General features: G+C 44.3%; 1 protein-coding gene across 4 annotated transcripts in view; it reads right to left on the bottom strand.

The window, feature by feature from the left end:
* The window catches only part of LOC148478386 (uncharacterized), a 143,605-nt gene that overhangs the window by 73,249 nt on the left and 55,238 nt on the right, over nucleotides 1–15,118 (bottom strand). For 3 of the 4 annotated variants that reach the window (XM_088455460.1, XM_088455459.1, XM_088455457.1), the window contains 3 exons: nucleotides 12,437–12,578; nucleotides 5,068–5,182; nucleotides 2,297–2,420 (listed from right to left, as the gene is read on the bottom strand). In XM_088455460.1, coding sequence (XP_088311586.1) covers nucleotides 2,297–2,420; nucleotides 5,068–5,182; nucleotides 12,437–12,578 — 381 coding nt within the window. Of the gene's footprint in view, nucleotides 1–2,290; nucleotides 2,421–5,067; nucleotides 5,183–12,436; nucleotides 12,579–15,118 lie in introns of all 4 variants that reach the window. The other variant, XM_088455458.1, reaches the window with a different exon arrangement.

Here is a 15,118-nt window from a genome sequence, read left to right as displayed (position 1 = left end):
CGCTTTAAACCTCAACATCTATTTCCTTGTTAGTTAAGATTCATCTTTTTTCAGCATCCGTTGTTATTGTTATATACATGTATTATTTTCTGCTCCTCCTCTTTGTCTAACAACTTTGTTATTTTAATTGGTGGTGGTCTGATAGTTCACTTTTATTTGCACACAGCGGCTCCAGTACGGACAGCGTCTGGTAGCCATGATAACCAAAGAGACTGCCTCCTGCTTACGTCATCACCGGGAGACGCTCTCTGCAACGTGCAGACGCACGCCATCCCCGGAGCCAGCACTTGTACACTCGGGTGACAGTATTTAGGTTAAGACTTGTTTTTGTTCTTATGTAACCTTGACAAAAGGGCTGTATATGCCCTGAAACGCGAGTAAATATTTTGCAATTAAGCCCTCCAGTGCCGCCTTCTTTGTTCTCACTGTCCTTACCATTTTAAAGAAGGCACGGAGGCTAATACATAAGAAGGAATAGAGTGCCGGACCGTGTGGACTTATATATACAGTCAGGTGCATAAATATTGGGACATTGACAGAATTTTCATATTTTGGCCTCTATTCACCACCACAATGGCTTTGAAATGAAACAAACAAGATGTGCTTTAACTGCAGACTTTCAGATTTAATTTGAGGGTAATTACATCCAAATCAGGTGAACGGTGTAGGAATTACAACGGTTTCTATATGTGCCTCCCACTTTTTAAGGGGCCAAAAGTAATGGGACAAACTTAAAAATCCTAAATCTAACTTTCCGTTTAAATACTTTGTTGCAAATCCTTTGCAGGCAATTACAGCCTGAAGTCTGGAACGCATAGACATCACCAGACGCTGGGTTTCATCCCTGGTGATGCTCTGCCAGGCCTCTACTGTAAATGTCTTCAGTTCCTGCTTGTTCTTGGGGCATTTTCCCTTCAGTTTTGTCTTCATCAAGTGAAATGCATGCTCAATCGGATTCAGGTCAGGGGATTGACTTTGCCATTGCATAACATTTCACTTTTTAGCCTTAAAAAAACTCTTTGGTTGCTTTTGCAGCATGCTTCGGGTCATTGTCGATCTGCACTGTGAAGCGCTGTCCAATGAGTTCTGAAGCATTTGACTGAATATGAGCATATAATATTGCCCGAAACACTTCAGAATTCATTCTGCTGCTTTTGTCAGCAGTCACATCATCAATAAATACAAGGGAACCAGTTCCATTGGCAGCCGTACATGCCCATGCCATGACACTACCACCACCATGCTTCACTGATGAGGTAGCATGTTTTGGATCATGAGCAGTTCGTTTCCTTCTACATACTCTTCTCTTCCCATCACTCTGGTACAAGTTGATCTTTGTCTCATCTGTCCATAGGATGTTGTTCCAGAACTGTAATGGCTTTTTTAGATGTTGTTTGGAAACTCTAATCTGGTCTTCCTGTTTTTGAGGCTCACCAATGGTTTACATCTTGTGGTGAACCCTCTATATTCACTCTTGTGAAGTCTTCTCTTGATTGTTGACTTTGACACATATACACCTACCTCCTGGAGAGTGTTCTTGATTTGGTCAACTGTTGTGAAGGGGTTTTTCTTCACCAGGAAAATAATTCTTCTGTCATCCACCACAGTTGTTTTCCGTTGTCTTCCGGGTCTTTTGATGTTGCTGAGCTCTCCGATGCGTTCTTTCTTTTTAAGAATGTTCCGAACAGTTGATTTGGCCACACCTAATGTTTTTTGCTATCTCTCTGATGGGTTTGTTTTGATTTTTCAGCCTAATGATGGCTTGCTTCACTGATAGTGACAGCTCTTTGGATCTCATATTGAGAGTAAACAGCAACTGATTCCAAATGCAAATGTCACACCTAGAATCGACTCCAGACCTTTTACCTGCTTAATTGATAATGAAATAACGAGGGAATAGCCCACACCTGTCCATGAAATAGCTTTTGAGTTGATAGTCCCATTACTTTTGGCCCCTTAAAAAGTGGGAGGCACATATAGAAACCGTTGTAATTCCTACACCGTTCACCTGGTTTGGATGTAATTAACATCAAATTAAATCTAAAAGTCTGCAGTTAAAGCACATCTTGTTTGTTTCATTTCCAAGCCATTGTGGTGGTGAAGAGAGGCCAAAATATGAAAATTCTGTCAATGTCCCAATATTTATGCACCTGACTGTAAATATATATATATATATATATATATATATATATAGATATATATATATATATATATAAAATCACTCCTGCAGCTGATACAATTAAATCACAATGCACCGGATACCACAGTAACACATAAGCATGCAACGCACCAGTACCTTCTTCTTATTCCTTGAATTAGTTTTACTGCTACAACTGAGCGTTTCCTTATTTCTGGGTTTAGTGTCACTAAGAATGCTCCCTCCAGTCTTTGTCTGGTGCGAGCCTGGTCTCGCCGGGTGCCTGGTCAGGGAAGGAATAGCTCATTATAGATCATTTCGGCATACAAGGTAATAACATGAGGCCAACACAAGACTAATATTGTGTAGTATACATGTGATCTACAGACATTAATATTGCATTGCCTTGTTTACATTGGGAATCCTATTTGTCAGATGATGCTTATACGCTAAGGACTGACCGCATTGCAGACCTGCTTCTGCCTTTCAAATTGTACGAGGATGACTGCAGATCACAGGCTGTTACATTTTCCCCTCAGTCTAGCAATCATACATTCCAAGAGTTGTGTGATATACAGTGGCTAAGGAACAAAATACACACACACCCACACACACAGAAAACCTATACACAAAAGACATTGCATCATCTATGTTCAACTGTTATGTGTGTGCTGTGTAGGATTTATGATATTGAAAGTATGTTTCTAATATTGATGTATAAGTAATATACAACATTTCATACATATATATCAGCAATATGATTGTGGGTGTTATACAGGCTTGATATAGCAACTATTGGATAACTCTGTGAGTTATATGTTGTTAATGCGGTGATAGGATTGAAGTAAGTGTAGTTTATAAGGACAACTGTGAATAGTGAATAGCATAGGAGTCATATAACTAGACTTTCTAGAAACAGGGTAAGGACATCGTGTGCACATATAAAAAAAAAATAAAAAAACCTTTCTAAATATATTAATAAATATATAGTAATAAATGTGCATATCACCATTTGTTCCAAAGTTTCCTCAGTGAGGCGAATAGAAAAATGAAGAGATCAATTATCTCTCTTCACTACTCTTTTTTTGCTCCCTTGGGAAAGTACACTCTGTTATACTGAAATGTTGAAACAATGGTGATGTAATATTCATTGCTATGCACATTGCTAGACGACTTTGCTTACAATCCGGTTTGCCGGCTTTGTTTGGAAACTATAGACTTACTAAAAGTTCCAAAAAAGGAATGTCACATCGCGACCAGCAACATTGCTAGTTTTTACTTGCACGCCATAAAGGTGCACAGGAAAACTAGCGATCTCGGAGGTACCATAAAGGACAGATATGTGCGCAGCCGAACATCGCAGTGATGTTCAGTGGCACATTGCCCCGTACTTTAATCAGCATGAAAGGATGAGAACATGGGAACAGGTACTAAGGCAAAACACTGTTGCAAATAAAAAGTGTTAATAATAACAGCTCATGAAATACACTGATTGATGTGTAGAGTTTGTATATTCTCTATGTGGTCATGATAGGGGGGGTGTAGTTAAAAAGCTGGTGGACGGGATCCCGGACGCCGATAAACCGACGCTGGAATCCCGACTGCCGCCAAAATGCTGATGCCACTATCCCGAATGAGATCAAGATAGCGGCGTCGGCATTCCGACCGCCGGAATCCTGAACGTTCGGACATCGGGTAAGTATCACTGTCCCCGGGGATAGGAAGATTAGGGTTAGGCACCCTGGGGGGAAGTTACAGTTAGGCAAACCCCCGGGAGGGTTAGGTTTAGGGTGCAGGAAGGGGGGTTATGGCTAGGCACCACCGGTTGGGGGGAGGTTAGGGTTAGAAACCACTAAGGGAGGGTTGGGGGGAGAGTGGGAGGGTACTTAACACCCCTATCGGGATCTTCAGTCATCGGGATGCCGCTGCCGGGATTTGAAACGGCGGCTATTGAGCCGCCGGTATTTCATAACACTCCCCGTAATGGGGTGCCTCTGTGTGTTACAGTTTCCTTCCACTGCCTACAACACATGCTGGTAGGTTACTTGGGGCCCCATTTAATAATAAGTGATATTCTTGTTATCACTCATTACTAATCTTAAATGGTGCTCCAACCAATCAGCTCCTAAATGTTATTTTACAGGCTGTGTTTGAAAAATGACAGTTAGGAGCTGAATGGTTGGAGCACCATTTAAGATTAGTAATGAGTGACAACAAGCATATAACTAGTTATTACATGGGGCCCTAGGCTTCTGGAAACACAGGGCCTGATTCAGAGCCGGACGCTCTGACAGAGCGCTCTCTCTATATCAGGGCCGGCCCTCTGGTTTTTCAGAGCGGCCTCCTGGCCGCTCGCATAGCTGTGGGTGACCACCCACAGCTATAGCGAGCGGCCATGATGATGGTCGCGATGGTCAAGACCATCGCGACCATCGGGCTTGCGACGAGACCCTTGTGGTAGGGTCTCTAACAGAGCCGAAAGCAGTCCCACTAACATCACTTGTGATGTCAGTGGGGCCGGCCCCAGACGGTAGGCGTTCCCATAGGAACGCCTCCGTCTGGGCAGCCACGCCCCCGGTCCGCCCACCAAAGAGGGCGTGCTGTCACTCAACATCGACAGCACACCCCCTTTGGTACGAGACCCGGAGCGACGGTTTGCCCGTCGCTATCCGGGTCTCGCGCATGCGCACGACGGAGCCAGCTCCGTCGTGCGCATCCGCACTGGGCTATGCGCTCGCGAGCGGGTCTGAATCAGGCCCACTGACCCTAGTATGTGGCTGGTAAAGAATAAACTGTAAGCTCCGCTTGAGCAGGGACTAGTGTGAACGATTAAACATCCTCTGTAAAGCACTGCTTAATATGCTGGCATTATAAAGAGAAAGAAAATGGATAACAATGATAAAAAAGTAACACAAAGGTATAGCTCATACCTGGGCACAGCTGCTTGCTGATTGAATATTGATAGCAGTTCGGCTGCTTCCTTAGAGAGAGATTTACATTCATTTCTTAACTCTATGCTCTCTTTCCACAGGAGCTCAGCTTCAGCTAAAGTAGGAGAGCAAAGCCAAAGTGTGAAAAACAAAAATGGAGAAGACACACACACAAAAAAAATACTATACAAACGACTTTACTAAAAGAAAATCTAATGCAGGACATAATATTACTGATGCCGTTTTACACCAAACAAGCCATATTAGATTTCACTTGCAAGGAGATTTTGACTTCTGTGTCCTGCGCCGTTCCCCACCCCATCATGATGTCACATAGAGGAGGCATAGAGCAGGTAGCTTCTCACTAGGCACTTCCTAAGTAATGCTCTGAGTGTCTCTCCAGCCTGCAGGATGTCAGTCAAGGCACTCCGCAGGCTGGAGAAGATTGCCACTATGGACTGGGGCGGCGACTGTGTTGCCCCCTAGGCGCACCAGTCTCAAGCTGGGTACACACTAAACGACGTGCACCTAGATATGCGACCCGCAACTCGCTCGCCGACGAGCCGACATATCAGGCGGCCTGTACACGCAGGCCGATCTGGTGTCCGCCCGATATGTCGAACCCTGCCACATTCCGCTGCATGTGGTCGCCAGCCGCATCATCTGATTGGACTGTATGTTTAAAAGATCAGACGATGCGACCGACGACCCCATGGGAGCGGGCACCGCACAATATAGTGCGTACACACTGGACAGTCTTAACAATTTGTCGTTCCGATGTGTCGGAATCAGGAAAGTCGCTAAAAAAAAAATCGTCTAGTGTGTAGGGGTCTTCACACTCCTCTTTAGGGCCCTGTATAATGGTTTGTCCAAGTCAATTTAAGATAACAGTTTTCTAAGAGTAGCCACATAAAAAAAATGATATACCAGGTAAGTCGCAGTACATTTATCATACACAGGTGTAATATTTAGAGACAGTGGGCCTGATTCAGACCCGCTCGCGAGCGCTGAGCGCTCGCAAGCGGGTCGATGTTGCCCAAGTGCGCATGCGCACGACGGAGGCGGCTCCGTCGTGCGCATGCGTGAGACCCGAATAACGACGGCCAAGCCGTCGTTATGGCTCTCGCACCAAAGGGGGCGTGCTGTCGATGGCGATTGACAGCACGCCCCCTTTGGTGGGCGTGCCGGGGCGTGGCTGCCCAGACGGAGGCGTTCCCATGGAAACGCCTACTGTCTGGGGCCGGCCCCACTGACATCACTAGTGATGTCAGTGGGAGTGCTCTCGGCTCTGATAGAGCCAAAAGCACTCCAGGGCTTGCGGCAGCGAGACCCTACCGCAAGGGTCTCGTCGCAAGCCCGATGGTCTTGACCATCGCGACCATCATTTTGGCCGCTCGCTATAGCTGTGGGTGGTCACCCACAGCTATGCGAGCGGCCGGGAGGCCGCTCCAAAAGGTAGGAGGGACGGCCCTGATTCAGAGCGAGCACTCTGTCAGAGCGTCCGGCTCTGAATCAGGGCCAGTATTTGTTATATATAAAATTATAGCACTCGGTGTTTACTGAATATTACAGTCTGTAATACCATGGTGTACAAATATTTTGAATAGTATTTGCAAATTACGTATCACATTGGTTTCTTCCGTAACTACTCTTCGTAGTCATATGAGGAGATCTGAATAAAAGGGTACATTTGCAATGCTGTTCCTTAATATTTGCATGTTCTTCTTCCACAATTTTAGGTGGTAGGTTAGATTAAAAAGAAGTTGGTGTCTTTCAAAATCACTTGATGCCTACTGGCAGATATCCAGCACACGGGTATATGAATTTGAGGCCTATTACCTACTGGCATTTTGGTTTGCATTAAAAAAGAAAAACAAAGCCAGTGAACTCATCGTGCGGTTGTTAATGACGACGTTACTTGCAGGCGGGAGGTAACTGGACGACGACCAGGCTCTCCCAATTTGACCATTTACTGTAAACGCCAATTAAAGGCGCAGTAATTAGTCACAAAAATAATGCCTACAGAAGACAAGTGATACTGTGAGTGTGTATGGCGTTGTTGGCAATGATGGTTTGTTTTTACAGACCAAGTTACGTGGATTGTACTTGCATTATAAACGCTAGCATAACACACCAATATGCCACCAGTGGGTATGAGACCTATTACAGGTTTCAGGACAGGATAATGTGTTTCTGCATAAGATTCTGTAACAGCGTAGGCTTCTTTTTTTTCAACAGAAGGCAGTTAAAATGTTTATACCAATAGGCGGCAGAAAATCTAGTCAACTGTGGTATAAGAATGTTTTAAAAAGCAGCTCTTTAAAAAAAAAAAAAAAAAAAGACGACTAAACCTTTATTACAGTACATGCTACCTATAAAATTACTGTCACTACCATTCACAAATATATATGTAAAAATGTTGGGCGGCTAGATATAAGTGAATACAAGCCGCTCTTTTATATGAACCAATAAAATTGTATTTTATAAATAGTGGCCAACCTTTCGAAAGAAAATCAAAGCAAAATAACCAAAAGGGTGGTGCATTACAAAGTAAGTGTACTTATAGTTTAACAGGTCTTGCACTTCATTCAAAATAAAATGCTTAGGATGCGTTTTACGCAACTCTCTGGAATGCGTCACCAGACATCACCGGAATGGCAGGCTTATTTTCCTGATCACTGCAACCATTCCGGAGAACTCCACGGCACACCGCAGAGGACGAAATCACTCCCATATTGTGCAGTTATCATTTTCATGGTAGTAGTAGGCAGGATAGCAAAGTGGGACAAATTGCACAGATCTGGTATTTCATTCATTTCAGCAAACAACAGACAACGGTGTCTATGTACTAAGCCTTGGAGTGAGATAAAGTACCAACCAATCAGCTCCTGTCACTTTACAGGCTGTGTTTGAAAAAATGACAGGAGCTGATTGGTTGGTACTTTATCTCCATCCACTTTACTTCTCTCCAAGGCTTAGTACACAGACCACATAGTGAAGCAGGCACCCACCATTTCCAGGTCATTTTAGAATACCACCCATGTTCATACTGGTCCTTTTCCGCCCTGCCAATTCCCACATTAATACTATAAGATATCACGTGTATTCTATAAGCTCTTCAATAGCCTCACACTGCGCCATGTACTGAAGATGAGCAATTTGGTTGCCGTTATCTAAATATGTGTCGTCATCTGTAGTCATTCACTTGTAAAATGTACTTTCTGACAGATATGTGAGGTCCTAATATTTGCCATTGATTAACTGTCGCAGAAAATGTCCCCACTACATCATCCAACCCCACAAACCTGTGTATAGAAAATAAACAGGTAGGGCTGGCCATTGACCATCTTTGTTCAGCAACTAATGATGGATTGATTGTGAGGGTTTGAAGGAGACTTACCGATTGTTAGTATCGGCTACTGTTAATGCAAGTGCTCTCTGCACATGCACAGAACTAAACCATCAATGGTATTGCCATCGATGGTTAACCCTATAACAAGGTTCACGGGAATGGTGTCCCAATAATTGTTAAACTGCTGTCACTCTACTGATAGCCAGTAAATAATACTGGTGACTTAAGTGGTGAGTGGAACTGATAAACTGTACTCCTATTCTCTACAGGCCAGCAGAATACACGCAAATGCAACAACAAAAACAAAAAAATACTATGGGGGAGATGTACTAAGGGGCTGATTCAGACCCGCTCGCTAGGCTGCGTTCGCACGCAGCCAGCCGATGTTTGCAATCTGCGCATGCGTATGCATTGCAGTGCGCGTGTGCGAACTAGTCCATGCGATCGGAAAGTGTTCGCTCACTGCGCATAGATAGCTTGCTAGATTGAGTGACAGGAGATGGTCGATGAAAACGGGGGAGTGGTGGTGCGAACGCAGGCGTGCCTGAGCGTCTTATTGCCGTTTCAGAGGTGTGCATAATTAAGACGCAGCGTCATAGTACACGTCATATGGTTGAAATTCACACTGAAGCACTCGCAGTGCTTGCGGTAGGGTATGGTCAGCCACAAGTGCTGCGATGGCTTCCGATGGTACTCGATGTTACCGATGGTTGCATAAACTTCCTGCACATGCTGTGGGAAAGTGGGCATCTTAAGACAGGCTGGTGGTCGTCTGCATACTCAAAGTGATCGCACGCTAAGACATAGTGGGCGTGCTATTTCCTTGCCATGCGATCGCGGATTTGCATACTTTCGCTGCGTGCGAACGCATCTAGCGAGCGGGTCTGAATCGAGCCCAATGCTCTGGAAAGTGATAGATTGGAGAGTGATAAACTACCAGACACTCAGCTCCTAACTGTCATGTTACAGGCTGTGTTTGAAAAATGACAGTTAGGAGACGATTGGTTATTACTTTAGCACTTTCCAGAGCTTAGTACATCTGCCCCTAAAGATTATATAATATTACATACTTTATATATTACTCAATATCTCTTATAGACTCAGGGGGAGATGTATGAAGCCCAGAAGCTGTATAAGCACACGTTAGGTGCGCTGATACCACTTCTCCCCGATGTATGATCGGGGGTCTGGGCGGTAACTGACAGGGAAGCTATGCCCCCACAGTCATTATCGGCGCTGCCATCTACAAGGTAGCAGAGCCGATAGCCTGGGCCATGTACGAATGGTCAGATCGCCTGACCGTTCGGCCCGCTGTAGCTGTCGTTATCGACAGCTACAGCCTGGCGCTAGCCTATTACCACAGCAGGGACAGCGCTGTCCCTGCTGGGGCTGCTGCCGGCTCCAGGCTGCATGAGGGGATCTCGCGATACTTGCAAGATCTCGCGCATGCTAACTGGAGCCGGCCGGGAGACACAGGGCATCAGCACTAGACTGATGCGCTGTGGTCTCTAGCGGGTAGCGCCGGAGGGGGGAGTTAACTCTCCAGCCGATGAGATCATTTTACATCTCATTGGTAGTGCTGCCTGCTTTGCCTCGATAAAGAGGCAAAGCAGGAAGCGTTATAGCGGCACGTTAAGTGCTGCTATCATACATCTACCCCTCAGACTTTATGGGGGGTATTCAATTAGGTGAGAAAAGTCAGTTTCTGCGGAAAAGTTTCGCCGGTGACGTCATTTCGCCAGGCGAAAACTTTTCCCTGTATTCAATTCCACAGACTTTTCGCCGGTGCGGAAAGTCAATGCATTGGAATTGGCGAAAAAGATAAGAATTGGGGTTTTGGGGTGCAAACTTGCAGGAACCACCCTGCACCCTTGGGACAGGCCCCCAAAGGTAAACTGTGTCAAAAAAAGTAAAAAAAAAAAACTTAAGAACACCCCAAAAAAGGTACTTTCATTTTGGGGGTAAAAAAGAAAAAGTTGGGGGACAAACTTAAAAACTAGTGAAATAGACTCCAGGGGGGTCCCCAAGTATGCCCCAGGTGTTTTTAAGATTGCAGGTGTTTGCGGCAGGTAGATTTTTTACGTTTTTTAATACTTCACTTTAGCAACTTTAAAATATGCTTGCACCCATTTTCGTGTACCTCAAATTTGCTGGGACTACTTATTTTTGGGAAAAAACTGCTAAATGCTATTGTTCACCAATTCTGCAAAGACGCTAAATAACAGTTATTGAGATCATTTAAGTACCCCAAATACCTTCAGCAGGCCTATTCGGGGGTATCTAGAATGATCCCCAATGTCAGTGCATCTTTTGGGGGGTGTCAGGCTGATTTCCCTAAATCTGACAGGACTTTTTGCTGGTTTTGAATCCGCTGGGTTCCATTTTCGCAGATTTGGAATTGAATACGGGGATAAGCGGGGACGAGCGTGATACTTTTCCGCATTGGAAAACAAGTGAAGCCGGCGAAAAGTCCGGCATGTGAAAAGTACGGGACTTTTCGCTTCTAATTGAATATGCCCCTTAATGTGAGCCGTCTTTTTGTGCCTTACAGTTTAAATTCAAGAAACATATTTTCTATTTCAAAGTTGCTTATAAAAATCTAAATGCAATCTAAATAAAGGTCCTGAAAGCAGCGACAAACCGTGGGTTAGCCTCTCTATTGGCCTGCTGTTTCTCAGCTCCTCACACAGTAACCATGACAGTACCACAGAAGTGGAGGATACAAAAAGTACAAGGGTGGGGGGGGAGTGGAAGGAAGGTGATTATTACAAATTACAGCAGCCTTGTTCTGCGATCCTTACTGGGTCATCCAGCAGAGAGATTTCTGGATGATTATTCTGAGTAAGGCATTGGAAAGGAATTCTTCTCCTCATAAGGAAGAGTGTTCTAAGGAGATGTTAACCTCGCACCCGGGAGGGGAGGCTGAGTGCATGTGTTTATAGTAAGAGATCTGACTAAAGACTTTCAGTCATCCTAGCATTCCGCAAACACAGCCAAGATGTAGAAATAACCATTATACCGGTTCACTGAGAATACTATTTCGTGACTTTTAGTTACTATTGTAATATTAGATTACTCATTTAAATCTTAACGCGCAAAAGGGCCTGAGATGTACGCCGTGCCGGTCTTTTCGCAGTTGAGCGATAATGCGTTTAATCGCCCTGCGCATGCGTCGAGGTACATTACCATAGTCGCTCGCAGCAACTCGCAGTGTGATTGACAGTGGGGGAGGCAACGGGGAGGGTCGGCAAATACCGCAGACGCGTCAAGACAGTTTTGGGGGCGCGTCTAACCCTGCGACTGCGATCCCGAACGCAACAAATGTGTCTCCGCCGTTTCACTTTCCATTCTGCGGTGCCAAAGGCTTTCTCAGGACTGCGACCGTTGCTGCGTCTTTGCATGCAGGTGCTGGGACATTTTACGCAGAAGCTCGGATTTGCAAAGCGGCGGGTGGGCGTCTCAATACATCTCACTGCGGCAATTGCAAAGTTTTGCATCACAGCTACGTACTCATTTGCAGAAGCAGCGACATTAGCGCACTTCTCTGAATCAGGTCCACAGACTTTTGCAACACCCTAAAAAAGCGTCAAGTTAATCGTAAAATAGCAAAGGTCTTGTCCGTCAGACCTACAAGTCAATATAAACGCCTGGCAATCACTTCATTTACAATCTGCAATTACTCTGTGCAATTCCAAGAACATGTTGTTCTAACAATCAGCTGTGAGATAAAACCACAGATATTTAGACATTTTTGGAGTCATCTAAATGCCAAGTGCATGATGCACCTTATTCCTGATGATACCATAAAGAGTATATCATACTTATATGGTACAAATTCACTTAATAAGATACACGTTTACTTTTATGTTCTTTGTTTTTCTCTTCTCCAAGTACATAACAGCACAATGAAATGGCTTTTTTTTATTTTGTACAACAGTGCGGTGTAATGTAATATAGAGGTATTTGCACTGAGGGTCTATATCACATAATAATCTATCAGAGCTTTGATTGACTCACCTTGGAGCCGCGATGATCTGCAATCGGCAGCATGTGCTTTCTCTAGGATAGACAAGATCTTCTCTTCTAGATTTAAATATAGTGTACTCATTTCTGCAGACCGTTCAGATACGTTTGTTTCATATGCAGACTTCACATTTGCCTTTGGAATAAACAAATATATATTAAAACAGAAAATAATATTCACGCACTGTATAGTATGAATTGGGTTATATATACACTATGTAGACAAAAGTGATTGAACACTGACAGCAAATAGGTCAATGAGATGTTACTGACGTCAGTACTTTGTAGGTCCACCATGTGCAGTGATTACTGCAGACCCCCTTCTTGGCAAACTGTTCACAAGTCCATGGACAACAGCAGGCGGTATGATTTGGCGGTTCTGCCTTAAGTATAGTGACCAACTGAGACACTGCAGAAGATCCAGTCGGCCTAGAACGCACCCGTCGCTCCAATTCGCCCTAGAGGTTCTCAATGGGGTTAATATCTGGACTCGGAGCTGGCCAGTCCATCCGGGTGTTACCGAATTTCCTGTATACCAGTCCAGCGTTGCCCTGGAAACATGACAGGCGGCATCGTCGTCCTGATAAAACATTGGTTGTTTTTTCCATAGAACTGCAAGTGCATGGGCCTCCCTACCAAGTGTTCTTGCCGAAACCGACACATTAGTGGCCATTTGGAACTCGTAATGGGATGCATTTAGCTTGCGCGGGGGCGTCCAATAACTTTTGTTTACATAGTGTGTAGACATCTTGAGAAAATCATTTATTACATTATTATAATTATTTTTATTTTTTTTAACTCTCAGAATTAGCTAACTCTGGAAATGAAAACATTTTTTCTCAGTTATGTTACGTTAGCTCGTCAGTGCACACTAATAGATTTCAGGCCAGTGACGTCACTACCATCTGTATGTGCTCTGGGATAGGATTCTCAACGTATGAAAGATGCATGGTGGCTGCGCCGAACGCACAAGATACAACAGAAATGGCTTATGCATTTCTCACACTCTTTGTGAGGCACTTGGAATGGACAGAAGAATGCTAGAGAGGTACAGTACATACAGTAGGACAGAATAATGCTAGTGAGGTACAGTACATACAGTAGGACAGAATGCTAGCGAGGTACAGTACATACAGTAGGACAGAATGCTAGCGAGGTACAGTACATACAGTAGGACAGAATAATGCTAGCGAGGTACAGTACATACAGTACATGCACATTACATAAGACAGTTCTAGAGGAAAGAAGAGGATTAGATGAAAGAAGAGGATTGTTTTTGTTTTTTTGCATATTTCATTCTTGTAGCCATCAGAGAACATGAGTCATCTGGAGCTGATTTAATGTAACCTGGATCACACCCATGGATCCTTTTCAATGCTGTATGTTGGCAGTGAGTGGCCAAGAACCCCTTGCAATGTATATATATATATATATATATATATATATATACACACACACACAGTGGGGCAAAAAAGTATTCGGACAGCCACTGATTGTGCAAGTTGTTGCACTTTAAAAGATGAGAGAGGTCTGTAATTTCCATCATAGGCACACTTCAACTGTGAGAGACGGAATCAGAACAAAAAAATCCGGAAATCACATTGTATGATTTTTAAACAATTTATTTGTATATTCTTGCGGAAAATAAATATTTGGACACCTACCAACCAGCAAGAATTCTGGCTTTCACAGACCTGTTACTTCTTCTTTAGGAAGTTCATCTATCCTCCACTCGTTACCTGTATTAATGGCACCTGTTTGAACTGGTTAACTGTATAAAAGACACTTGTCCACACCCTCAAACAGTCAGACTGCAACCTCTCCACCATGGCCAAGACCAGAGAGCTGTCTAAGGACACCAGGGACAAAATTGTAGACCTGCACAAGGCTGGGATGAGCTACTCGACAATAGGCAAGCAGCTTGGTGAGAAGAGATCAACTGTTGGCGCAATTATTAAAAAATTGAAGAAATACAAGATCACTGACAATCTCCCTCGACCAGGGGCTTCATGCAAGATCTCACCTCGTGGAGTATCAATGATATTGAGAACGGTGAGGGATCAGCCCAGAACTACACGGGGGGACCTGGTCAATGACCTAAGGAGAGCTGGGACCACAGTCACAAAAATCACAATTAGTAACACACTAAGTCGTCATGGATTCAAATCCTGCAGCGCCCGAAAGGTCCCCCTGCTTAAGCCAGCACATGTCCAGGCCCGTCTAAAGTTTGCCCGTGACCATCTGGATGATCCAGAGGAGGATTGGGAGAATATCATGTGGTCAGATGAGACCAAAATAGAACTTTTTGGTATAAACTCCACACGCCGTGTTTGGAGGGAAAAGAATGATGAGTGGCATCCCAAAAACACCATACCCACTGTGAAGCATGGGGGTGGAAACATCATGCTTTGGGGATGCTTTTCTGCAAAGGGGACAGGACGACTGATCCATATTACAGAGAGGATGAATGGGGCCATGTATCGTGACATTTTGGGGAAAAACCTCCTTCCCTCAGTAAGAGCATTGAAGATGCAACATGGCTGGGTCTTCCAACATGACAATGACCCTAAACACACCACCCGGGCAACTAAGGAGTGGCTCCGTAAGAAGCATTTAAAGGTCCTGGATTGGCCTAGCCAGTCTCCAGACCTCAACCCAATAGAAAATCTGTGGAGG

The sequence above is a fragment of the Taudactylus pleione genome, unplaced genomic scaffold (assembly GCF_031769625.1).
Source record: "Taudactylus pleione unplaced genomic scaffold, aTauple2 ptg000656l, whole genome shotgun sequence".
In the NCBI taxonomy this organism is placed as follows: Eukaryota; Metazoa; Chordata; class Amphibia; order Anura; family Myobatrachidae; genus Taudactylus; species Taudactylus pleione.
The sequence above is the reverse complement of the archived record's forward strand: the minus strand, read 5'-3'. Positions and strand labels throughout refer to the sequence as shown.